The 26,423-nt window shown below is 37.7% G+C and overlaps 1 protein-coding gene across 1 annotated transcript in view; it reads left to right on the plus strand.

Moving 5' to 3' along the window:
• RBMS3 (RNA binding motif single stranded interacting protein 3) overlaps positions 1 to 26,423 on the plus strand; it is a 703,629-nt gene that overhangs the window by 196,605 nt on the left and 480,601 nt on the right. The window contains exon 3 of the mRNA XM_054273879.1: positions 16,746 to 16,919. Within this exon, the coding sequence (XP_054129854.1) occupies positions 16,746 to 16,919 (174 nt within the window). The remainder of the gene's footprint in view (positions 1 to 16,745; positions 16,920 to 26,423) is intronic.

The raw sequence follows: 26,423 nt of genomic DNA on the forward strand, positions 1-26,423 counted from the left end.
GGAGAAATATTTAGATATTTTAAGTTCTGCTTGACAAGTTTCCCTTAATATCTCAGGTTCTTCTATCCCTAATTGCTGGTGTCACAGCTTTTCCACACTTGTGCTCCTGCCAGCAATGGCTTGGAAAAGCCGTCTGTAATCTAAAACTCCGTTTTGAAATTCATTTCACAGGGTATACCTGGCAAGAAGTCAAAGTGCTTCATTGTGTGATCTTTCCACTTTCTGCACTACACAACATGCCTATAGCTCTCCTAACTGTTCTTTCAGGGGTTGGCTCTCCCCACCTCCCAGATCTGTCTCCACATGATCTGACCTTTCTCATTCTGGGGTAGAAATGTGGAAATACAGTGTGAATATTAATTTAGCAACTGAACTGTGTTCTCCAGAAACAACCTTCTCTCTTAGATACAGTAGGAAAAAAAATTGATTTAGCATCTGCTGGTGTCAGACTGATGCTTCATTGTGCCCCTTTGTAAGAAAAAGTAAAAAGAAGGTCTTCTAATCACCTTCTCCTGTTTATCCCTAGTTTGGGGTAACATTAATTAAAAGGAAGAAACTCATGTTTTGTTGAAAATACTGTCTAACCTTTGTTTAGCTTTTAGGGAATATTCAACAGAAGAAACTTACTGTTTTTCACAGTGACCTACAGTGTTTTTTATCTGTTGAATAGTTAATATTAGGTGGAGCATCCCGTGACTGTGCAGGTCTGCTAATTACCCAATGTTATTTGTAGATATCATTAAGCAAATTTAGTGTTTCTCTTTTTGCATAACCAAGTCTGTGTGGAAGTGTTCCCAGCTGGTTCTCTGCCATTTTCAAAATTTCTCCCATGTTTAGTCCTCTGCAGATTTTTTTTTCAGATTATCACCTTTTTCTTTGTGGATACTTGAAAACAAACACATTGCTCTTCATAGACTTTAAATGGTACTGGTAAGAGGGAAAAACCTGGATTGCACATTCATTGGGAAAGTTGTGAATTATCAAGTAGAAAGAGGACTACCCCTGGGGGTTTCCATTTGCCAAATTGCCGTAAGAGATCTTTTGCTTGGAAAATACTAAACTCATATAAGATGCTAATAGAGTGTACTTACAAGAACATGCCAGTATCTTTCTCTTTGAAAATTTCTCTTTTAAACTCTTTTTATGTTGCTGCTGCTCAGCTTGGGACTTCAGCATAAATTCTCATTTCCCAGCTAACATCTGTGGTCAGTCTAACTGGGACATGCTTATGACTGTTTTGCTTTATATTTAATATCAATAACAATAATCTATTAAAATGCAAAGTCTACCTTAGAGAAACTACTCTTCAACCTCTACATTCAATTTTTAAGAGTTAAAAAAAAAGTTCACTATCTCTCTTAAAAATGTTATAAATTCATGGATATCAATCTCATCATAACTCAGTGAAACCCAGAAGAAGAAAAAAGATAAGTAAAGACCAGTAAAGTTTATATCAACTCTTAAAATCAGTGGAGATGCCATGCTTCTTATCAGAAGTAATTAATAGTAGATTTTTTTCATGTCAGTCATTTGGCTGCTGAGGCTTTGTTGGCCATTATAAACCTCAAATTCTTTAATTGCCCATTTAGTCTTGTGCTTTAAATTGTTGTTTATTTCCTGAGAGTCAGATGAGAATACAAATTATCAGGTGAGGATTCTACATATATTTACCTAACTCTAAACTGCTAGCAATATCTAAAGGGAAAGAAGTGAAAACAGTTTCACAAGAAGTGTGTTGAAATAAGAGGTGAATGGAAGAGTCATAAGGACAATGAAATGGATACCCAGGAGTACTCTGAAGCTGGTGATAATTGAAAATCTAGATGCTAGTTGCTTACTTAGTTTGTCTGCAAATTCTTGTGCTTCTCTAGTCAAATGTAAGTATTTAAATACAGATTACACAACTAATTCTTTCTGTTCTGTCATCTTTTCTTCATGCAAAAATGTGGGTTTTTTAAAAAAGGTACAGTGGATGACTGACCTTTTGAAAAAATTAGCCCTTTAATAGAAAGTAAATAGAAGTAGGAAGAATACTGAGGGAAGAAGCAAGACAGTGAAATATTTCAGTTATTTGTTCCTGTTATTGAGTCTTCTGTTTCCAGACCTTAGCTGCACCAATATTTCCGCCAGGAAGTAAGGGACATAATGAATGTGTGTGTTTTTTCCAAAAATGAGTTTATTAAAAGAAAAAGGTCAATAGGGCTCCTTGCAATTTGCAACCCTGTTACCACAGAGGTAGCATTCTGCCAAGAACCTACAAACACTATTGACTTCCCTTAAGTTCAGAAATTTTGCATCATAGCAGTATTGATTGATTGATTTATTTTCAAGCAAAGAAAAGCACAAGGGAGGGAAATGCATAATCTGATGCTATGTTTTAGAGATTAGCATAGTGGAATTCTCATGTAAAGATCAAATGGGGCCATATGCACTCTCTGGTTTTGATTGCTTTATCACAGTGATCGATGCAGCAAGGCCGTATCAGACCATTAAACATCTCTTGTTCCATGAGCCATTGCTAAATGCTTCAGAACAAGGTGCAGGATATACTGTGCATAATAAGAGTAGAATATCCTGCCCAGAGAGTATTAATCTTTCTAGCTTTCCTGTATACCCTGCATCATGAAGATTTATATCCTTTTAAAGTAAACAACGATGTCCCCCCTTTCCTATCTAATCCTCCATCTTTTTGTTCTTGCGGAGAAATAAAGTTTTTATCTTCAGCACAGGATCAATTCTCTTAGATATTTAAGTCTTTCAAATGAAAATCTTTTCTATGATTTTAGTGTTGTAACAAACCCTCTGAGCTCCTGTAGACTCCTTCCTGTGTTTGGAGGTGTGCATATTCTTAAGGGTTCTTGCCACACAGGGACCTTGGCATCCAGAACAAAGCTGACATCCAGGGCCTAAATGACACTTGCTAAAGTTATCAAATTTTTGCAGAGTGAATGGTTATCAGAATCTTGTCAAAATGCATGACTCTGATGTTAAAGTGACAGATAAACACTATATCTTCTGCTTCATCTAACAAATTTGCCTTTCTTTGATCAGCTGGATGTGATCCATGAAAGCAAAGAACTTCTTAAAATTTGTCTTACTAAATCTGAATTCTATTGTTTTTATAGCATCTATATTCCTGCTTACTTTTTCTGGAATTTGAGGATAGAAGAAAATATGTACTTTTTTTAGAGTAAAATTTTCTGCTTCCTTAAAATATTTTTTTAATTAAAAATGGTTTTTCATCAACTAATTAAATTGTTTTGCATTAATTGATATTTTCTCTAGAGAGTTTTTTAAGAATTACAATGTTTCTGACTCAAATCAGAATTTTAGGCAGCAGCAAAAAAACCTCTTAGGTATGTTCTTTCAATTTGACCTATCCATGTAAGTTAACAATTCTTATTAGGAAAGTCAGTATAGAAAACATGCATTTTTCTGTATCATGGCCTAAGTAAAAGAGACCTGTAAAAATGTTGGATAACCTCAAATCATGGTTTGACTTGCATCTATTCAGCATATTCAGCATCCACTTGATTTTTTTTTTACTTTGTTAAAAGGTTGACAATGCCATTAAATATTTGAACAGTTTGGCTATTTCATTGCGCAGCAGTATCTGCAAACAATTTGGGAATAATGACAGTCTACAGCAGATATTTCTAAAATTACAGGAGATAGGGACATAAATATATTTGGATTTTCTTCCATATTTAAGCTGTAGACTGTAATTTTTTTCCTGTGTCTTTCTGCATTAATGTTACATAAAATCTTAGCAGCAGACAGTTAAAAAAAATTATATTAACCCTTTCCTCCTAAATAAATGTTTCTAGATATTTCTCTTGAAATATATAAGTTTAAAAGAATGTTCAAAATGTTGTAACAAGGTGTTTTTAATTTCAACATTTTCCCCTTATGTAATATAGACATAGATGAATACATGTAAATATGCCTAGCTGAATGAAATGGAGTAAGGCTCTATTATAATGATTCAGCTCCTCAAATTTAATTCCCTCATCTTTGCTCTTTTATGCTGTTTGCTATCTTAAAACCACCTAATTCATGTTCCCGCTTTTTGCTTCATTAAAAAATTAGTCTGCCATCAGATTTAAACAAAATTGGAAACATCCTCTGTGTTGTTCTGTCTGTGTTGTTATTTATTCCACTTAATTATATATGTGAATTACTAGAGTCCTTTCTGTGTCTTTTGTTGTGGCTGTTCCCAATCATGCAAGCTTTCATACTCATTATATACCTGAACATTGACCAAAAACCTGATTCAGTGATTAGATGATTGGTGACTGATTTGGGACTTTGCTGTTAAAATTTCAATGGACAAAAGATGTCACACATTCTCCCAAAGGGTGCAAAAGAGGAAGCAGTAAATTCTTTTACAGAGGCTGGGAAAGAGCTGTGCAATGTTTAAGTCACATAAGAAGCCTGATTCAGAGGTAATGGTGGTTTTTGATCTTCCAAATAATAGTTTTCCTCTTTAGGTGAAAAACCATCTTTTTATTCCAGATATAGTAGGTGAGATTCCTTTCTTTTCTATCTATAGTCATTAACTTACCCTCTCAGTATCTATGTAACAGTTCACTAGATATTGAAAGTTGCGCTTAAATAATCATGAAACTACTTATAGGTGATTGGAACTTTTAAAATTTATTTTAAACTGAACAAATAATGTGCCTCCAAAAATATCTCTTGACAATCTTCAAAAGTTCTGAACTGTTCTGGTAGAATAGGGTAACTAGTGTTGTAAGCTTCTGTACAAATCTTTTATTGTTTTTTCCTGTTTCTCCTATAAGGTTATGGCACCTGTATATATTGGAATACAAAAGATATGACTAAATATACTGTATGGATAATTTTCCTGAAATGTATATTCTAAGCACAGAGCTGCAGAGGTAATCTACTGGCATAGAAATATAAGATTCAAAATGAGACTTTTAAAGGAATTTCTAGGGTATTATTTTTCTGTTAATTCTTCAGCATTTTAAGACCAGTGTCCTTACAGAGGGGTAAGAAATTCTACTCATCTTCAGGCTTTGGAAATATAGTTATCAACTCTAGCAAGGCTTTGACTTGAGAAGCAGAGGTTTTAGAACAACTGGGAACAATGTGTCAGGACAGCGTCTGTTTATCCTCAGAGCCTTCTGCTGTGGTTTCTGGTCATCTCCTCTTTCTGCTCAATCACTGTTAATTTCTGTTCTGATTTTTGCAGCCTGGACACGATTGCTGTACTTATATTTTAAAATTTGTATTTTAACATTTTAACAAACATTTGGGCATATGAAAGGAGGCTCTGGTTACATCAGGGAGAAACACAAAAGTAGAGGTTTCCATCTCCCCGTTTACCTGTCAAGTTTATGATGTTGAAGTTCAATAGGAAGGATCTGAATCTTACTCATCCCATTGGGCACTAGGGGAAAAAAAAATCCCTGAGGCTGAGTTGCACTGAGTTATTCCCCTAGCTGTCAGTGTTTCATAAGTGAAGAAGTACAGCTCCACATGCCAGGCTCTGAGGAGCTTCAGCTGGATTTCCTCTCTTGAGGCTCAATGACTTCTCTTATTTGAGCACCCTCCAACAGGATTCAAAAGATCTCTGCTTTCCACTTAGAGCCCCTCAATGTGTAGTGTGTTTGGCTTATTTTTTCTCAGCAGTGTAATTTCATGACAACTGAAGCTATTTTCAGACCTGCCTGGGTTTTTCTTACTGCAGTAACCTTTCTAAAATGTAAGTAATCGGCATTTTGCTGTTGTTATTTTGGTTTATCAATTCATAAAGTATAAAATGCCAATCTGAAACATTTGTGGCTTGGCCAAAAGCAAGTCAGCCTTGTATCTTTAGCTGGTAAGTGTGGCTTATAGTTTGAAGGCTTATAGGAGTGGCTTATAGTTTGGCTTATAGTTTGAAGGAAAAGGACTATTATGGGGAGGTTGCTTGTATGTATTCAGATTGATACTTGATAGGAAAAGTGATTTAATATTTAGAAGCATTTGACTGATATTATCATTACATGCAGTAGACAGTGATGCACGAGAGAACTGTGTTTAACTCAAGAAGTAGTTTTGACAAAGCTTTGTCAGGGATCTGTTTGCCTAAACTCATGGTTTACTTTGAGGTTGTGAGTAGTCCCATTGTTCCGAATGCTGTGCAGACCAAAGCCAGAGCAGCTTTTCATGGTCAGATGTTCAGCATGAGTGCCTCATGTGTACCTCATGCTGCTCTGCTCCTTCAGATTCACTAAGTGTTCCATTAACTTAATGTATTTTTGTTTGTTTGTTGATGCCTGTGTCTCCTTCATACTAGTTTAGACCACAGGATTGTCAATAATCTGCAGAGTTATTTGGATTTTAATAGCCTTTCATTGCCTTTTTTTTCCTTCAGGGGAATTAAAGCAAAAATAAGCAAATCTTATAAGCTCTGATCCTGTAGTATACTTTATTTTAAGCATTTCTATTGTCTTTTATTTTGGGAATTTTAATGTCATTTTTCATTGAGATTTACTTATTTTTTAATAAAGTCTGTAACTGTATATTGATGTATCCTGGAAGTCCTCACTACCCTGAAATCATACAGTTTATAGTCAACTTCCCAGTTATAATTTGCTCATCCTTTTTTATAAGTTAATAATTTCTCTCTTCTCCAGTATGAGTGCCCAAAGCTTAAGGGAAGAAAAAGCAGCTTTTCTTGACAACTCAGTAGCCCTGTGTGCATGTTCCTCTGTTCTGTATTTGATACTCAACAGATATCTGAGGCAGTTGAAATTGATTTGGAATACCCTGAGAGATGGTCTTGAGAATGTCTTCTTATTTTCTTTTTCTCTTTGTAGTGCATTCTGCTTTCTCTTTTGTTTTTTGTCTGTCCTACTGAAGTCATGGAATTGTTAGACTGTCTATTATATTTCTAATGGATCAGTTGAGTACTGGAAAAGAAAGAGGATATTAGCCTTTTCACATTCAAATGTGTCATTTACAATATATATGATTCTATGAATAATTAATTTGCGTGAAAGGCCTGTCTGAGTATGATTTCACTAAGCAAGAAATAGCTTTTGATTCCTGGATTTCCTGGCTATCCAGTTTACTCCTTGTTTTTTATAATGTTCATGGAGTATTTTCAGCCCAACAGAAACCTTTGGCAAGTTCAGATTCAAGTAGCAAAATTCTTATTAGGTTTTCATTTCATTTTAAAAAGATTATTTTCTCTGTTCTATTTATCTTCCTTTTGCTTCATCCTCCTGTGTTCCCTTAGTTGGATCTTTAGGGCTGTGTTGTCTGTAATGTCCCTCAAGTGATAAAACGTGTTGGTGCTTAACAGATAATGAGAGCTCAGGCGTGATATTGAAAAGTGAGCCATAATTTTCCCTATATTCCTTAATTCCATAAGAAATGGTGCTGAGCTTCAGATTGTTGTGCTGAAAATTATAACTCCATGGTCAGAGAAACCAAGCTGTTTTATTGTCAAGGGAGCAGGAGCCTGTTCACCAATCAGCAGTAAAACAATTTATGGGAGGAGTATTTGTTTCTCCAGCAGAAAATAAAAACTGTTTGCAGGGTATTGTAGCTAATGACAGGATGGATAAATCATGCACCTGCAGAACTCCTGGTATACAATAGATATAATATTATGGGAAGGAAATCATAGCTTTGATAAATGTCCTAATCCCACAGTGAGGTTTACAAAAGCATGCAAGCCCATCCACAGGAGTTAGCAGGAGAATGGTACATTGGTTAGTTTTGTAGGATTTATAGAATTCTTACCAGTGGCCAAATAAGTTTCATAGCTGCACTCATTCAGTAAAGTAAGCATTTTCTGTACCTGAAGGCTTGTAATATGCATGTGATGCTGGAATCAACACTTGCCCTACTGTAGCCAAGGAAAGAAATTTGACTATATTTGGTAGAATTGCAGAAGTGATCTTGTGCCACAGACATTTTTCAGTTGTTCATAAGCATCCCTCTTCCCTGGTACCTCAGTCCAGATTACATTCACTGGTTAATGTTTCAGATTTGCTTAAATTGTCAGCCAGTTGTTACTCCTGGGGTTGTCTAAAAAAAGCTGTGTATTGCAGATCTAGTGTGAGGAAAATGCATTTTGTATCCAAGACAGTGGTTGATTTATTGTTCATGGAGTAATTCAATATACATGAAGTAAACAGATACATCAAAAAAAAATGTTAAGATCTTGTAGAACTGTAGAACATAATGAAAAATACCTTTGGGTACTGTAAAAGGGGAAGCAATTCAAGTGTTAATAAAATAATTATTTTTCTCCCCAAACTATCAAAAAATAATGAGTTTCACAAAAGATGTTAGCTGTCTGTAAAAAGTCCCAGCTTGGCACACAGGTAAATGCTAACATCAGTCATTAATCTGTAAAGCTCCTGAACTTGTGTTGCAGTTAGTGTAACACAGAAAAATAAGATGTAGATATCAGTGGTTTGTTGACTTACAGAAGAATTGATAGAAGAGCCCTGTGTAGTTGGAAATGTGATCCTAAGGAAATACATTTATAACAATTTTTTTTTTAAATTTTTACAGCACCCTGTTTTGTTCTGTGGTTTACCAAGGGAATGCTATAGCAGTCCCAAATACTGCTCTGTATTTCACAGAAAATTCATTTAAGAGTGGCAACAGGCACATATGAGTCAGGGATTCTTAGACATTGTAAAAATATTACTCTGGAGATCTGTCAGCAATACGTTTTGTATGTTATCAACAAATATCCTTAATAATAGTGTTCACCAATAGACTTTCTGTTCTAGAGCAAATTTTTTGCCTCTGTGACTTATGTGCTTAACAGCTGCTGGTGGAAGAACATTGTTTTCTCCACTCACTCTGTACAGATGGGCTGTATATGCATTTGAGTGGTTTATGTGGGTGACTTCTTTAGAAATCAAAAGTATTCAGTTCATCTGTGAAAGAGTCTTAGCCAGTTCTATCTTACCAGAGTTTACTGGAAACACTCAGTTCATGCTCATCTTGGGTTAACAGAATGCTTCACTGCTTTAAATTGCAACTGTGATGTTTTAAAAAAGGCTGGAGTAAATTTAACAAATACCAATGTGATTTATTTTCAGAAAATAATTACTTAATGACCTACCATTACAAGGTCATAGTCAGTGTCCTTCTGAGGTTGTTATGATTTAAATTTATCACAATACATTGACTAAATAATATTTGGAACAGAAGAAACTTTGACATGGCCTTACATGGAGTCAAGATATTCACTGTGTTTAAAAGTAAATCAAAGGTTTAAACTAGACCAAAAAGAAACTAGCAGAAAAACATTTTAATCCCAGTTTACTTTTTACAAAGATGGTAACAAAGTTAAACAAATAAAATGCATACGTTTTGGAAAGTCACCTTTCATTTTCCTTTCTGTGAAAGGAAGACATACAAATGTGTGGTCCGGAAGCATGAATGTCCCCATTCCCTATGGCTTGGTACTACATGGGTATCAAAACCATTATAGGCGTCTCTTATGCATGCAAAATTCCTTTTCTTATTCTGGAGAAATTAGCTTGAAGTAGAGGAGCATTTCTTGAGACTCTTGGCTTTGCACTGACTGTGCCTGCTGAGAACTGGTGGTGGTAGTGCTTTTGGAGAGGGGCGTGTGTGCAGAAGTTGACTGAAACCCAGTGGTCTCTTGCTTAGAGAGTCATCAGGTAACAACAACAACTTTTTGGTGCGTCCCACACAGGTTGCCAAGAAGTTTTAAGGCTTTAATCTGGATAACCACTGGCCTATCTCCTATTACTAATTCTTTGCCCCTGGTGTGGATGCTAAGATGGCAGAAAACCAGCCTCTTCATGGCCTCTTCCTCAAGCTGTGAAGGCCTTCATTTTTTCAGCTCCTCTGCTCACTCTCTTGTAACTACAAGAGCAATGTTTCATATTTTGCCCAGGAAAAAAATGCTCTTGGGATTCAAGCAACAGTTAAAAGTACAACATGAATTACAGTGTTGTCACTGGAAATGACAGCAATTCTAACCAGAAAGTGTGAAAGCCATATATATTTTGTTTTCAAGGCATAATAACTCTGGGGGAAAATAATGAATGGCAAAATCTTTTTCTGGGCTACATTCCTTGAGTTATTTGAGACCTATCCTAAAAAGTCTCCCAAGTTAGCATTTGTACAGGGCCCCAGCTAAAAGTATTCCAGCTGTGCAGACCTGGGTCCCTTTCACCTGGCTGGCAGGGATCCTGCCTGCCAAGCAAGGCAATCCCATGGAGAGCATTCCTCTCTCACTTCCTGGGAGGGGGCAGATGGGCTGCACATCCTGGCTTTTGGCATGATGTGGGGCAAGTGCTCAGTGCTTTTGGACCCACTGGATGAGCTGCAGTCTTACATGTATGCCGAGGTATGAAATACAGCCTCATCATTTCTCTGTGGTTTCAGTGGAATGCTGTTTCTCTCAGATGATCCTGTTTTTCCAGGTAGAGCATATTGAGTTTCAATCCCATGTCTGGAAAAACAATTTTTCTCTCAAACTTGGTCATGTCTACAAAGTTTTGTTTTTAAAGGTTATGAGACAAACTTGATAAACTTGAAATCTTCAATGGCCAAATATTAAAAACTCATTTCTTACTGAAACAGATGGAATCTGGTCCTATACAGTAAAAAATTTGCAAGCTGTGGTGAATGATTATGTTGGGAAAAGTAGCAGCACAAAATTCCTCTTTTTGCCATTAACAAAAACCCCAAAACCAATCTGCAATACCTTCCACGTTTAGTTTTCATAACAACCCCAAAAGAAAAAAAACCTTTGCTCTTCAGTTTCCCAAACCTTTACGGTCTCTCAGGGGGATTTTGTGATGAACTAACTTCAGATTTGGTTTGCCAGTTTCATATTTTCTCTGAGCATAAAAAAACCCCTCAACATTTTAGCTCATGCAATAATGTTCCAAGGAAGCTATTTTCATTTCTTTCTTTTACAGGTTATAGGAAACCTTTGATTTCTAGTACGGGAACAGTAGTATTTTGTAAAGCATCCAAACTTTTAAGAGCACAGGACTGTGCTTTGCATCATGGCCTGATCCATCCACAGGCATATAGAGTTTCTGGAAGCAGTACCTCCAGAATGGCAGTTTCTCTCCTTGGCTTTTCCAATCTTCTGATATCATTTTAGCATGCAAAATAGGGGATGTCAGATCCCTTGAAGGGATATGGGAAGAGGGTGGATACCCTTTCAATCACAATTCCTTTCAGAAAAGAAAAAAGAAACCCAGAAGATGCAACTGAAGGCCAAGCCATTCCATAATGAAAATCCAGGGGACTGAAAACAGCTCAAATTGTGTGGGCTAAGAAAATGACATCATAGCTCTGTAAAGTTGTTTTTAAAGAATGAGGAAATGGGAGGCTGAATTCAGATGTTTACACCTCTTTAATCCCATTTGTTTGTTGGTTTTGATTTTGTTTTTCTAAAGTCAATGTTAGTCAAGAGGTAGTGTGGAGGAGAACATTTGAGCCTCTCCCTTCTTTTGGAGTGCCAAAGCCAATAATAATCATGGCATCTTGTAATGTTTGGCAGAAAGGTGTCTGACAGATGTAGTAAATCTTGCATTTGACGTGGTGTAGAAATTCAGAAGTTAGCACATAGTTTTCCTGTTACTTTACTGCATGATGACCCTGAAATGCAAAAGAGTGGAGGGCAAGGGTGTGATGACACAAAAACTAAGGCTGTGTCAGAAATATCAGATTTGTTTAATGTCCTAGTCAAAGGACATTATTTATCTTGACCCATGAGCTTCATTCACATTTGAATAGGAAGGAGAGGCTGCTAGATCTTAGATCCACTATAAACTTCTTTAAAACTTGGAAACGTTGCACCAGTCAAAAATATTACCACCATTTAAAATGTGCACAGTGCTTTGATGATAAAAAGTGTTCCATAAATACTATGTTCTATTTTTTCCACTGTTAGACTTCACACATCAGCTATTACAAGAACTAAGAACCGAAAACAGTTAAGCTCAAGAATTACTAATAATACTAATAACACTTTCCACTTCACTCATGCTTATGTCCAAAACTATTCAAATCTTTTACAAACACAAGGGAAAGGTTACTCTAAAAGTTTTAAAGTAAGATTATCCATACTTATAAACCAGAGAAATTAAGGCACAGGAAAAAGAAAAAAGGTTACACTTTAAATTATGCTCAGACATTTAAATTTTACTGCTCTCAATTTTACATTGCATTAGGCGTTTGGGGTATAAAGGGACTGGACTGGCTTGTGCAAGGAAAAGAAAATTCTCCTCTTGCTTTATAATATTTCTTGTTTCTGGCCAGACATAACAAGGAGGGCAAAAGTTTTTGTGGGTTTTTTTTGGGTTGGTTTTGGGTTTGGTGGTGGGTTTTGTTTGTTTTGATCTGATAATTTTCTGCAGAAGTTTTCTGAAAGAAGTTGACTGGGTTGTCCCGAAAGTGGCAGAAGTGGTCTGCCATTGGCAACCTAAGAGCTATAAATAAGACGTTAGGATTATGGAGAGGGGTGATTCCTTTTCTTGATGGAATCAGTAGTTAAGGGGAAAGAGATACACTTCTAAATCCTGAGTAAAAGCTCACGTGCAACAAGACTTGCCAGTTTGTGGTGAGTTTACCTTTGCTGGCCACCATATGCTCATCTACAGGGTCTTTTACTCCCCCTCCTCAACACAAACAGGGTGGAAAATAAGGTGGAAAAGCTCATGGGTCAAGATAAAGACAGGGTGATCATTTAGCAATTACCTTCACAGGTAAAACCAGACTCCACATGGGAAAAATAACTTAACTACCAGTTAAAATAAGTTGGCATAGTGAGAAAGAAGGGGAAATTATTACAATACTCATGCCTTCTTCCCTCTGCCTTTTTCCCAGGCTCAGTTTCACTCTTCTGTTCCTGAGTCTGCTTCCCTGCTGGCACTGGGAGGTTGGGTGGTCTCCCTCTCCAGCTCCTCTTGCTCATCCTCTGCTCCAGTGTAGGCCACAGTTCCTTCAGGACATCTCCACCTCCTCCAGGTTGGCTTTCTTCACAGATCCTGTCCCACCCTTGCTCCAGGTGGGCTCTCCAGGGGCCAAGGGGAGCCTCCTCACCCTCCTCCTGCTCTCCCCCAGTGCTCACAGGCAGTTTCTCACTTTTTCCCCTCACTCCCAGGCAGCATTTCGCTCTTTCCAAGATCCATTTTCCCAGAGGCAGCACCGCCTTGGCTGCAGGGCCCAGCTGGGCCCTGAAGCGTGTGGGTGGCTGGGAGCCAGCTGGGAATGGCAGAATATGGCTGAGTATGGCTGAGTATGGCAGGGTACGGCCCCAGCCTCACCTGGCAGGGGCTGCCCTGCACTGCCAGCACCTGGGCACCTGCCCCGGGCACCATTGTCCCCTTCCAGCTCTCCCAGTTGGTCCAGTGTCTTTCCCAGAGCTGCCTCTTCACTCTGCTGAGAAGGCTGCAGAGGTATGCAGCATTTTGTTTAAAGCTGAGAAAATCAAACCATCAACTTTTGGAGTCCCTGGTCTCATATCCCAGCTCCCTGACCACCTGAGGGGACCAGGCCGTTCTGGGACTTTGTGGCTGGTGGTGCAGAGATCCCTATTTTCTGGCAGACAAGCTGTATTTCTTCAATATTTCAAAGCCAATTATCCTGTGTCTCCACTGACTTTGACTTTGTTTTGCTATGTGTTTTGGGTTTTTTCTGGAGGGGATCCAGCAGCAAGAGAGCAGCTTTTATGGCTTCAGACTTGGTGGTCCCTGACCAGAGCTATTCACAGCAGAAGGGTCTCCTCTCAGGGACCTTTCACCCATGGCTCCTGGCCACCCTGAGGGGTCTGTGGGGTCTCATTTTGTGCCTCTGCATCCTGGGAGATCTTATGGGAAGGACACCCTCTGCATCCTTGGTGCTCTGAAAGCCTCACTGTTCCTAATGCACCCCATGTGGAGGAATAGAAACAGGGCAGAGGGGCTCAGCTCTGTGCCTGGATTTAGCACTGGGGCTGAACTGTGCCTCCTGCACGGGGACAGAACAGGGAGAACATTTTGTGTAGCACACAAACAAAAGCCAGGCAGAAGGCTGTCCAGCAGCCCAGGGAGTCTGTGTGAAAAACAGGCTCATTTTTGGACCAGTTCTCTCAGAAGTGAACAGGGATAGTGCACATCTGTGTAGTGCCAGGGGCAGATCTCTCCTTACTGTAGTGGAGTTCGCTGCTGTTGTGAAAATAATCAGTTAACAAATATCACAACTGACAATGCACTTTTACATCCCATCAGCCACAGATACCTTCTACTGGTCCATACAATGAAAACCCCTCAGAAAAAATAGGAAGGCGCAAAGTTCTTATTGGGATAAAATAGCTCAGTGTTCACAGAATATTCAATGAGGGATCAACTTCTCAAGAGGAGTTAATAAGCAGCCACACTTAACTATCTGATGTTTATGAAGGGGAGAAATGTACACGGTACATGTAAATGTACATTAGTCAAATGTTCATTATGGCTAAAAACCTACTTGATCTGGCCGAAACAAAACCTAGCCTTCATCTCTTATGTAGAAGCAAGTGTACCAGGGCCCAGAAAGAAAGACTTGTTTTGAGGAGTGATCTGAAAGATAAGTAATATGTCAAATGAAAGAAAATGCAGTTTCTGCTCTTTGGGGAAAGAGGGTAAAAGGGGGAAGAAATAAAAAGAAAAACCCCACATTAAAACTCCTCAGTTGTTTTTTTTTTTGGTTTTGTTTTTTCTTCCTAGCTGTAACTATGGCCTCTTTCCTTTGATTTGTCATGATTTAAATTCATACAAGAAGTTTTATTTCAAATAAGCCCCTTTAACTGTAGGGGCAGATATTTTTTTCTCCTAAAGCCTTTTGTAAGAACAAAGTAACCACTTGTCACACACGGTGACTAATGAGAGTTTAGTGTGGGTTTTAGTGTTCATTCATATGCTTTGTGTTCAGCTAGTCGTAAGTTAAATCTTTAGAAATCACACCGCAGGAATCCTTCTCTTAGGAGTGGGGGCGGGAGGCGAATCTGTCGAGATATTGAGAGCTGGTGAGCGGAAACTGCTCTTTTCAGGCTTCCTAATCGGCGGCACAGGAAATAAACACATGCAGGAAGTCGTTTGGCCTTTTCTTGAACTTAAAGTTTATACAGCAATTGATAACTGAGGCAAACTTTGTGTACTTAAACTTTTGAAAATTAAATTAAATGAAGAGGGCATGTTCAGCCCATACCAGCATGGCCTGTAGTTTCTGCAAGCAGCTGGTCTAAATACAGTATTAAAAATTGGAAAGACTACAGAGTATATGATTTTGCAGCTATGTGTCCTTGAAATGTGTCCTTGAAACCTTTTTGTATGTCTTCTCTCTGTCCTCTTTTGCTTCAATTTCTCTAATTCTCTCCCAATGAAACTGAGCTGAAGCATTGAAATCAAATTGAAAGTCATGTTTATGAAGCTGTTTTCCATGCTTCTACACCAGACTCTGCTCTTTCATCCTTTCCCTGACCTTCTCATTTATCTTGTAAGCACTTGAGGGTAAGAATGGTCTTGGATCATGTGAAACACCTTGTTTGATGGTGGTCCATATTGATATTTGGTTAATGCTACACGTATGATGTATAAAAGTTGTCTTTGAAAGGAGAGTAAAAATAAATGAAGTGTCATTCTTGAGTATAGCTTTTGAAATTGATAGCATCAATTTGCTAACAGGGACGTTTATAAGCATTTCTAAGAAATATTATTTGTGTTCATATTTCTCGAGCTTTCACTGTATAAACAAGGTCACCGTAAATTTAATGCTCTAAAAAGAATAGGCTTAGCTTTATAATAACCACAATTAGCTGGGGTAAATTTGCATGGGAAATTTAGAACACCTTTGCCAATAAAAAGAAAGCAAGCAAAACCCAAATAAAGAGCAGAATATGGAAAAAAAGTACATTTGCATGTCTTTGAAGACCAACCTAAATACCTGCTAAAAATGCATCCACTCCTATGCATCTTCTACTCTTTTGAAAATTGATTCTTTTTTGCTGGCCTAATAAACCACCCCTAACAGTGCAGATGTTTATTAAGAATATTTTTCATAAAACAAGGACTAGAAGGAGAAAGCTGCAATTAAAATAAAATGAGAGAAAGACAGAAAGAATGCAAGTGACTTACATATCTGTATTCCAGGTTACTTTCAGATTAAATAATTGAATTTTAAAAAAATTCAAGATTTTTTTTTTTTCCCTAAGTAATTAGAACATCATGAAATTTTATAGTGTGCTTAGAAGGTTGCACATTTGATATGTAGCTTTGTGAAGGCTCAGCTTTGGCTAGCCCCTAGATGGATTTCAAGTCTTCAAGAAATAGATCTAACATTGGCCCCAAACTGCCATTTACTGTAAAATGGCCATAACTGATCAGTTGTTCAATAAATGTCAATATAATAAAAATATATGGAAGTATCTACAATTAATCTTGGGACTGTACCTTCTACACATTTTCAGAACATCCCCTTACTTCTATCACTTATTGATTGTCCATTTGATTTATATCCCAGCCTGAAGTCTAACAGTCATCAGTCTTCCTTTTGGGCATTACAGTGACATAGCTCTTTCACTGATATCATTGATGGAATCCATTTTTTGCCTTTCCCAGCTCCTTACAGGAAACATTCAACTTAGTTCCAGACCATGTGGCATTATATGTATGCACAATGATGATTTATAGCTGCATTATTTGTATTTTACCCTAAAAGCTATTTTTACGTTGCATTTCTTTCTTTTTTGATAGTCCAGCTCCACAGTGAGAACGTACCAAAACAGTAAATCGAGAGTGACCATGAGCCCTGGCTTTAGCTCCCAGTGGAATAGCAGCCAACCTGCTTGGAATACATACACCTTTCCAAGAGCAAGCTTGCACTACCAGTCTCATGCTAGCTACACCTACTGTGCTGGACATCCTGCTGTAAGTAATGAAAACCTTTTCTGCAGTTACCTGAATGAGCTCTGTGATTCCCTGGGAGGTGGAGGCACTCAGGGCCTGATGATTCAGCACCCTTCTCCAGCAGTCTTTTTGTCCCATGCCAGACAGAACAGCTCACATATACTAATCCAAACTCTAAAAAAAATATTAGAATGAGTCTTAGACATAAGCAAATGTGAAAGTTTTATGCCTCAGTAAAAATATATACTTTCTTGTGCATTTAGCATTCTTTCTCCTTGCATGAAATTACTGTTGTTTGCCTGGGTTTTGGTGTCAGAAACATAGTCTGAAAAGCAGTATTACAGATGGCCTCATTTCTGTTTCTGGTGAGCCTGTAAGATGAATCAATTATTCTTTCTATTTCAGACATTTTGAATTGTGTGGATTAGTCAGAGAAGAAGAGCATCTCTTCTCATCATTAGATTTGTTTTGACTCACTACTTTATCATTAATGTGATCAGTGGTGAGCATGCAATCTTGTTGCTAAGCAAACACTCCTGGTCTTCTATAATTGTGTGAACTGGTGGCCAAAAAGAATGTGGAAGGGTGGCTCAGTGTTTTTGTGTGTTTTAATTTGACAGTCATGAAAGGGTCACAACTATAGGCTAATGGTGAATTTTGTCATATTGGTATTGTTGACTGCTTATAGCAGAGCTCTTTCATTCATGTAGTTTCTGGTTTTGAAAGACCCCAAGAGAGTTAATGGGGGAAAATCTCATTAGTGTAAGCAATCTTCCTTTCTTCCCCACTCCACACTTTGTTGTTTTAATGTTTGGATTTGAACTTAGCTTTGGACATTTGGTTATAGAACTTCTTAAAAGACATAGCATGTTAACCTCCTGCCGTGTGTACGTAATGAAGTTTTGCCATCCTATAGTGAATTCCAGTAGGGAAATGGGAAAGTGCAGCTTTTGGTACAGAATGGAAATTGTGCTGTGCAGTCTTGTTGCAAGATCTTTGTGATTTGATTTAGATTTGCTATCTTACCTGCCAGCAGACTTCTGGCCAGAAGTTTGGGTTAGAAATTGTCTCAAACATTAACATGGTAATTGAAATAAAATAGAGGAATAAATTTGTAAAATCTTACTTTTTTTTCTGGGATGATGAGTTCTCAGAATAAATTAAACATCTCTATGGACTCTTCTGTTTGCTCACTTCCATTATGGTGTCATTGAAAATGATAAAAACTGTTGTGAAGAAATAAAAAGTATTTGACATCACAAGGGCACAGATATTTTCCTTGTTTAGAATGATGGCTCAAAAAGAATCCCATGACAGCTTAATTTATCTTAAACTGTGGGTATTCAAATCATTAACTGCTCCTTAACTTTGATCAGCTAGAATAAACACTATCCCCTCTGTGACTCAAGCTTTGACTCTGCTTAGCAAAAGAGCATATGAGAAGAATGCTGTGCTTCCTGGAAGAGAGCTTAAAATTTGAATTGAAATTTCAGTCTTTTCAAGCTAATTCTGCAGTTCCTTTTTTTTTTGTTCAGACTAAAGTTGAGGGTAGCTCCACTAGAATTGTAGTACAATATTTATAGGTTATACACATACAATCTGTACGATATTTGTTTTCATTGAGCATCTTAATGTGTAGTCACTGGAAACAATACACCAGTCTGGAAGTTGATTTATCTGATTTCTGGAAAGCAGAGATTTTAGAATGTGCAGAATTGCATTAACCTTTGTGCAGATTGGTTGATTAGCCCTGCCCTCAGTGTCCCTGGGTTCAAACATTTGCAAAACCTGGCACATTTCTTGGTTCTGGCTCATCTGAGGAGCTGTTGCAGGGCTACTCAGCAGAGATTGGACAGGTTTCTTAAGCTGGTGGTGAGAAGCTGTAGCAGGTTAGCTGCCATTGCAGTGCCTGCCGCTGTGATCACACGCTTTTTCCATACCTTCCCTACTTCTGTGTTCTCTAAGGAAGTCCATAAGCAGGGCCTGGGCAAGGCATTCCAGGAAATTCAGCTGCAGCATCAAATGAATTTCAAGTTTCCAGGAGAAAAAAAAAGCCTTAATATTTGGTTGGATATCTGTTTCATTGTATATTATAAAGTTAGACTTAGTCTGGTTCCCATTCCTCACGGGGATTTTTTTAATTTTGGCTCAAACCAACCTTTTTATGGTAAATGACAATAATAAAAGCTGGATATGGACAAGCTCCTTTATTTGTGAATCTTCCAGGATTATGTGCTCAACTGGATACCTGCTTTACTTCAGAGGATTTTATTTGCCCTCATCTGACACAGGTTCAGCAGAACAAGTTGTAGGTTGTAGAGCTGTATGAAGCTGTTTCTGCAAAACCTCCCACATGGAATATGTCTAAAGATCATTGCAGCTCCTTGACACTTTGGAGGCTAACAAACTTACAAGCACTGTGCAAGTTCAAGGCAGACAAATGTCAGGGAGTTGGATCTACCCTTGCAGTACTTAAAGATATTAGTCCCTGAAGACAATATCTTGTCTTGTGCCAAGAGAAAAGCTTTGGATTTCTCTACTGTTTGGAAAAAAGCTGAAGGAGACAAAAAAAGATTAATTTTAATTGGGCCAAATGTAACTGAATTAAAAAAAAAAAATTCTCTAATTTTTTTTTTTTTTTTTTTATCTAAATGAAAGAAAAAATATCTTACAGAGTGCAGTGTTAAGAGACTCTGGCTGGTCCTGAGTATGTCAGAGCCAAAGGTGGGGTTTTTATTTTGTTTTAACAGAGAGCACCCTTGGCATCTCTCTTCCATAGTGCTGCAACCATTGATTAAAAACAGTCTTTCCACCCTAGGAGAGAAAGGAACAGGAAGTTTGTTTAAACAGGGTTATTTTTCAGCTCTTGAATTATCTAAGGTAAAAACAGACTGCATATCAACCCAGTCAACAGTGCAATGCAGTTTTTGAACAAACAAGAAGGTGCTAATTTCTAGCTATACTGGGAAGCAGGATACCCCGCAGGATCTGTGTATACTAATATAAATGATAATGTGGTAGATGGTCCTTACATAGTAAATTATTTTTGATATTAGGAGCTTGAAATTCTTCTGGCATTCACACTCAGAGGCTTACAGCCAGAAAAATACAGCATGTATTGCTCAGAATAGGAGAAGACGCCTAGTCATGTTTTCCTCTTGAACTTTCTTCACACAGGAAGATAAAAAATAGACAAAGTAATTCTGATTATCCCTGCTGGGCAAGATAGGAACCTTTGAATGATAGCGTCCGTTGAGCACTTTTACATCTACACAGGCTTCCTACCCATGCTTTTTCAAAAGTCTTAAAGACTCACTTCATTTCCTTTTCTCCACATTTTGCTGGAAGGATGATAGAATTTCACAGATCTTCATAAATCTTGTTCATTGAATTAACTCTAACAAATGAACTACTTAGACTGTACTGTTGTTTTAAAGGAATTAATCTGTAAAGTGAGAAAACAAACACAGATCTCATCAGCTTTGGAGTATTCCAGCTGAAATTGTAAGGGAGTGTTTTGTGCCTTTCTTGGATATTCATGTAGCAGTCTCAGATACCTGCCATGCTTACCTTTGTAAAAGTCAGTCCTTACTTATGAAGGAATTTGGCCATGTGATCCTCTCTGATGACGCAGACAGATCTGCTACAGAGTGTTTTACCCTGCAGGGTTTGAAACCTTTGTTGTATGCCCATGGGGTGGTGAATTTAGCTGTGTGTATTAATTTCCCCATGTGCATACATCTCTGTAGCATGCACAATGTCTTTGAAATCCTTATCTAGATACCCAACCCAGCGTGTGTAAGACTTTCAGCTAGAATCCATTCTGCACTCTAACAGGATTTGGTCATGCTCCACTGGATCAGTGACAGCCTTCAAAGCATGATTGGTTAAATCTGTAGAGTTATTATTTGGAGCTCTACACATAATGTTTACAAGCTGTTACATCTGAGATGTCATAGATGGATCAGACAATCAGTTTGCTTAGCAGTCCCCATTCCAACAGTCTGTCCCCAGACTTCTTTCTATGGCTTCTTTAAATGCGTGATTGCTTCTGAAATTATGCTGTTAGTTGGAATGTGAAAAGCAGAATTTAAAAAAATATGTGATGCAGAGTGCTATGAGACACTACTGGCATTCTTCCACTCAATTCTGCAAGTCCTAGTAGGATCTCAAATCTTTAATCTTAGAAACCTTAAGACCCAGTAGAAGGAGCTGTAGCTCCTTTTACACGTTTCTGCTGGCAATCCTTGGATAGAAAAGCAGAAAGGGAGCAAGGCTGTCACTGTGGACAAGTCTAATGGAAGGGCTTACTCACTGTCAGCATGACTATGCAGAGTCCATCGGAAAAATTTCCAGTTCCAGGTAGGTAAGCCTCATTGCTGATGACAGAACTGCCGGACTGCAGCATTGCACGGCTGTAATGCTTTATGTAAACTGACTGTTCTGATCATTACCACACAAATTGGATTAACATCTGTAGTGAGCTCTCTGTGATTGACTGCTTAAGCAACTTATTTTGTATACATTTACAAAATTAGAAAACCTGCCATTTTTATGGGATTAGATAATACAATGTTTAGGAACCACCTGGGGTCGTGAGATACAATTATCAATTTGTATGTATACATGTATATAATGGCTAAGTTATTAGTTTTAAATGTATATATATATTTAAAAAACCCCACAGACCAGGCTTTTGGCTAAAATCTTTGCAGAATGATGTAGGAAGGTTCTCAGTGCAGGGCTGGAGTTGGTTATCAATCTCTAGTTTTCTGATATGATCCTATTCTCTGAAATGTAAACTTAATTAGGGAACACATTTTTGTAAGTGAAATATTCCACTCAAAGTTGGTTCTTTAACAGCAAAATAAGACTGACAGAAGCAATTTACTGGTGCATACCAAATTCACACATCATACCAAATATGATATGACCATACATTATAATGCAAAGATAATGTTTTAAGAAGCACCTTTCTTTAAATTCAGGAAGCGTGCAATACATAGCATGAGTGTCCTATTCCAAACAGACCTTTATTTCTCTAGAAATAAAAGTAGAAAAGATCAGCTATGAAGTTTGGTTTGTGGTTTTTTTTAATACTAAGATCTTTCCAGTGAGTAATTCTGTTGCACCTCTCCTTAGAGAGAAAGTGCAAAGAATGAAATGCTTATGCAGTATAATCCTGTCATCACTAATTTCCGATATATCTGTTTAAACAAAAGCTGTCACTTTCTGATCTGACTTGAGCCTCCTGCCTGATTCATTTTGTAATGTCACGAACAGTGGATTGTGGATTCGTGGAGTAGAGCTGGTCTGATTAGAGAGGAAGAAACTCGTTTTTACACATGCACATCCTTATAATCAGCAGTGATGGGAAAGGAAATAAATAGTACAGTAGGCATGAATTGGAAGTGTCTCTGTAAGAACCTCTCAATTACACTTGCAGTTCTGAAGTCTTGGCTTTCTCTGTCCTTTGTGTTAACCCTTTCTTACCTTCCTAGGCCTTTCATGTGAGATTGCTCCCTACCATTCTCTAGCCAGTATTTCTTTGGTGCTATTGGCCCTTGTCATTATAATGGCCACAGATGAAAAAAAGTGGAAATGGATTCCAGAAATTATACACTGCTGAAGGACCATTGAGCAAAATATCTGCCAGATGTCACTTCGGTCACAGTCTTACAGTAAATAAAGTGTAAAGAATGTGTTTTGATCTTCTAAAGTTGGTGACAGCCCCAGCTTTCCTCCATTAATAAATCTGGGGAAAGATCAAGCACTGGCTGGAAAGAAGTAGGAAAGGGTTCTCCAACCAGAATTAAAAGAGAAGTGTATCACCAGAAACTATTTTATGTAGTTGTTGACATGTTCCTCATGAAATCCTGCAAGAACAAGTGAGAGTATAAAATGAAGAGGCAGTCATTAAAGTGAGAATCAAAAGGATGACATCTCCATTGCTAGGTACAGTTGTGCTATAAGAGAGAAGCTGTGCCAGTTAGGAGAAAAGTAATGAAGGATTGTGGAGAAAGGAATATTTTTAATTGACAAGATATTGTAGCTATCAGGTGCAATGAGTAGCTTAGCAATCAGCTGCAAATCCATATGCTAACTGCTGACATAAATTATTTATTCTGTTTATCTATTACCTCCATCTACAGGAACAGAGCCTCAAAAACATGAACTTATTAGGCCGCTAACGTAAAACACATTTTCACTGTGGCTTGGCTTCTTTGGAGAAGAGAGGGTGGAAATTTCAAACCCCCAAACAAATATGTCTCTTAATTAACTTTTCTCACCATCTGTGCTTACTTATAGCTGAGGCAAGCGGTACCAGTGACTTGTGAGATTGCTTTCAATGCTGCCTCTTTAGGCCAGCTTTTCAAAGCAGCAATCACATGCAGTTAATTCTGATCAGATCAGCTTATCAGCTCAGTTCATTGTGGTGCTTTCATAATAATTCATGTGTGACAGCCCATTAAAACTTTGCCAGGCCTTAAAAAAAAAAAATCACAAAATCCACCAATGGGTTTTACATTCCGCCTTTGAGTTACCCAGCATATTCGTTTTGTGTATTAAGCTTTGAAATGGAACTTTAGTGAAGGGTTGCAGGGAAAAGTCACCAGCAATATAGAACTCTAGCCAAAGTAGTTAAACTGTATTTTACCTCAAAGAGTAGTTTTATTCAAAAACGTGTACATGATGCTGTAATAATTGTGTTAAATGCTGCCTGTGCCTCTGCTTGGCTCCTGCAAAGGGACAGTGCTGTGGATGGTGCCCACCAGATCTCTGAGTGTGTGAAAGGCCACTACCCACGGGTGGCTCAGGTTGGCCAAATGAGTTTTTCTGTTCTGGAGTACTTTTGATGGATGGCAATTACAATTTGAAGTTGAATGCCCTGCTCCAAAAGGGCAGTGCTTCTCAGAGTGTGGGGAGAGCTGAAGAGAGCAGAGTTGAAGGGTTTTGATAACACAAAACCCTTCAACTGACTCACAACAAATATTGTTCAGAAAGTCTGGGGAAATGGAGAATTTCCACGTAAGTGAGTTCAGAAATGTTTTTTTACAGAATTCTGGATTTTTGTTTGTAAGTGGTGTTTTAATGTTATTTTTTCTGGCATCCTCTACTCATTTACATATCACACATATTGTGTTTTGTCATTGTTTCTCCTAATCTTAACAGAATAAGAATTTTGTAGATTGATGTTTTATTGAGTTGTTTCCTGTGTGTTATTTAACAGGAAAAAGTTAAATTTTATGCAAGAACTACAGGACAATTTTTTTTTTCAACAATTAATGCTAGCAGGATTAGGAAAAAAATCCCCTGTAAATAACTAGTGCCTTATTTTGAAGAAGAAAGATTTCTTCATGGGAAATATAATTGAGGTCTTCGAAATTACCAGAAGTACTTACACAGATATATCCACAGCACTTATTTATTGGTAAAATTACTACTGCTGGAAAGTTTCTCATCACCTCCAAATACTAATAAAGTCAGCCACTTTGGAGATGGGAAGATTTGTTTTTAAACAGACTCTATGGGAGGCAAGAATTTTATTGCTGATTCTACATTTTTTATTCTTGCATACTCAAGAGGAAGAAGACAGAAAGACGGTATTTTTAATAGACTTTAAAAGCCCAAACCAGATGCTGCTTTTTTTTTTTTCTTTCTTTCTTCTTTTCTTTTTTTTTTAGGAAAAGAAAATTCCCTAAATTTAGACTGTAAAATAGGCTTGTAGGAGGCAGTAAATACAGATCTTAGTAAATGTCTATAATTTACAGCTACAGATATACATCTACCTATACATATCTCTATATGCATTTCTGTCTGTGTTCATGAATGTGTGTCTATATATATGTATATACACGCTTCCAGTGTTTGTTTTGGTTTTCTGCTTTAATTTAGCAAATAGGAGATGCATGGTTCTAATTTAGCTTCTCCATCTCATTTTCAGTTAGCCAGACAGGTTGTCTTTAGGATTTGTTAGTTAAGGTGATGAGTTCCTTCAGGCTCCAGAGAAAATCCTGGTATTAGGGCTTGACAGTAGATGCTACAAACTGCCAAGCTGTCACATGTTTTGGAGACACCTGACACTTTTTGAAAGATTGATTATCGCAAAAGGCCAGCAACTGTGTTGCTTTCATTTTAAATAATTAACACGCTCAGGCAACTTCCTTGTATTGCAGCCTCCAAGGGTGAAGAGTTTTGGACTAATCTGAGCAAATACTGCTTCAAATCATTTTGCTGATGGACTCTTCTCTCTTAATTTTAATTGGAGTTATTGATTTAATATAAACCCACCCAATTCAGTGAAGGCATAAGGGATGAAACTTTTCTTTTGCCCTTAGACCTTGCCTTGAGGATTTATTTACACCAGGGATGCTATTCAGCAGCACTGTTGACAGGGAGTTCTGTTTACAAAGGGAGATGGAAGAAATGCATGTCGGTGGGAAATATTGATTTGTCAAAATTGAAATGTTCTTTTGATGACATTTCAGTTTTTTTACCCTTGATAAATTTCAAATGTTGCTTTACTGTAAACCAAAATGCTGGCCAAAGATCATTTGTCCCTTGCTGATTTCTGACATGTGTTCCAGCAGTGATTTAAACCCTCTGTTATAGCACATGATCTAAAAAAGATCAAAATCCTAGGGTTCTTTGCATGCCTAATTTTTTAAGCAATCTAAATTTTCATCTATGTCACCCTTTTCATCTTTGTCACCTTTGTTGAAATGCTTGATCTTGCTTTTATTAGCTGGGTTTCCTCTAAAAGAAACACCTGAGAGACATTGGGATCTGTATTTCAGTCTTGGGCAAGTTTTTCATTAATTTATCTACTTTTGTCCAGTTTTAAGGTTTCTGTGGGAGAACTTAATTTTGAGGAGACTGGAGGTGTTGTGTAGGAGGTATTTCTGCATCACTCTTGAAGGAGGGAGTTGGAGTTTTTGAGAGGAAAAACAGAGATCCACAAAATAACAGGCTTTATTTCTGAAATCCAGGAAGCAATTCATCACAGTGCTGTGTTGACTTTTTCCTTAATAAGGACTCTATTGACCTCAGATTTGTATCAAAAACACTGTAAAAGAAAGTCCCTATCACAAGGCATGTAACTAGATGGGACAGAAAATAGGAAGGGAAGCAATGGCACTGAAAGAGATCCTCCCCTAAGCTGTTTGAGGAAAAGAATGGCAGTAAGCTTTGGTTTTCCTTCATTCCAAGTTGGTACCTTTTCTGTCAAACCTGGTTCTTTTCTGTATTTTTTCCAAGTATATAACTAGGCAGTGCTTGCTTTTGTTCTAAAACCTGTCACTATAAGGTGATGGAGGTGTCTTAGTGAAACCCAAATGTTCTAGCTGAAAGGAGGTATGGTTAGTTATGTTCTCTGCTTTCCACCAGTGTCTCTCTTCTAAGCTGTATCAGGTTCTCATTAAGGATGTCAAATACGGGCATTTGTGCCTTTGGGAAAAGAGACTTGCTTTCTGCAAGGGCATCTCCCCTCAAGGCATCACTCCTTTGTTTCCTTTTTTCTGCTTT

The sequence above is a fragment of the Melozone crissalis genome, unplaced genomic scaffold (genome assembly GCF_028551555.1).
Source record: "Melozone crissalis strain CALT ecotype California unplaced genomic scaffold, PUWL_Pcris_2 ptg000016l_1, whole genome shotgun sequence".
NCBI classification, from domain to species: domain Eukaryota; kingdom Metazoa; phylum Chordata; class Aves; order Passeriformes; family Passerellidae; genus Melozone; species Melozone crissalis.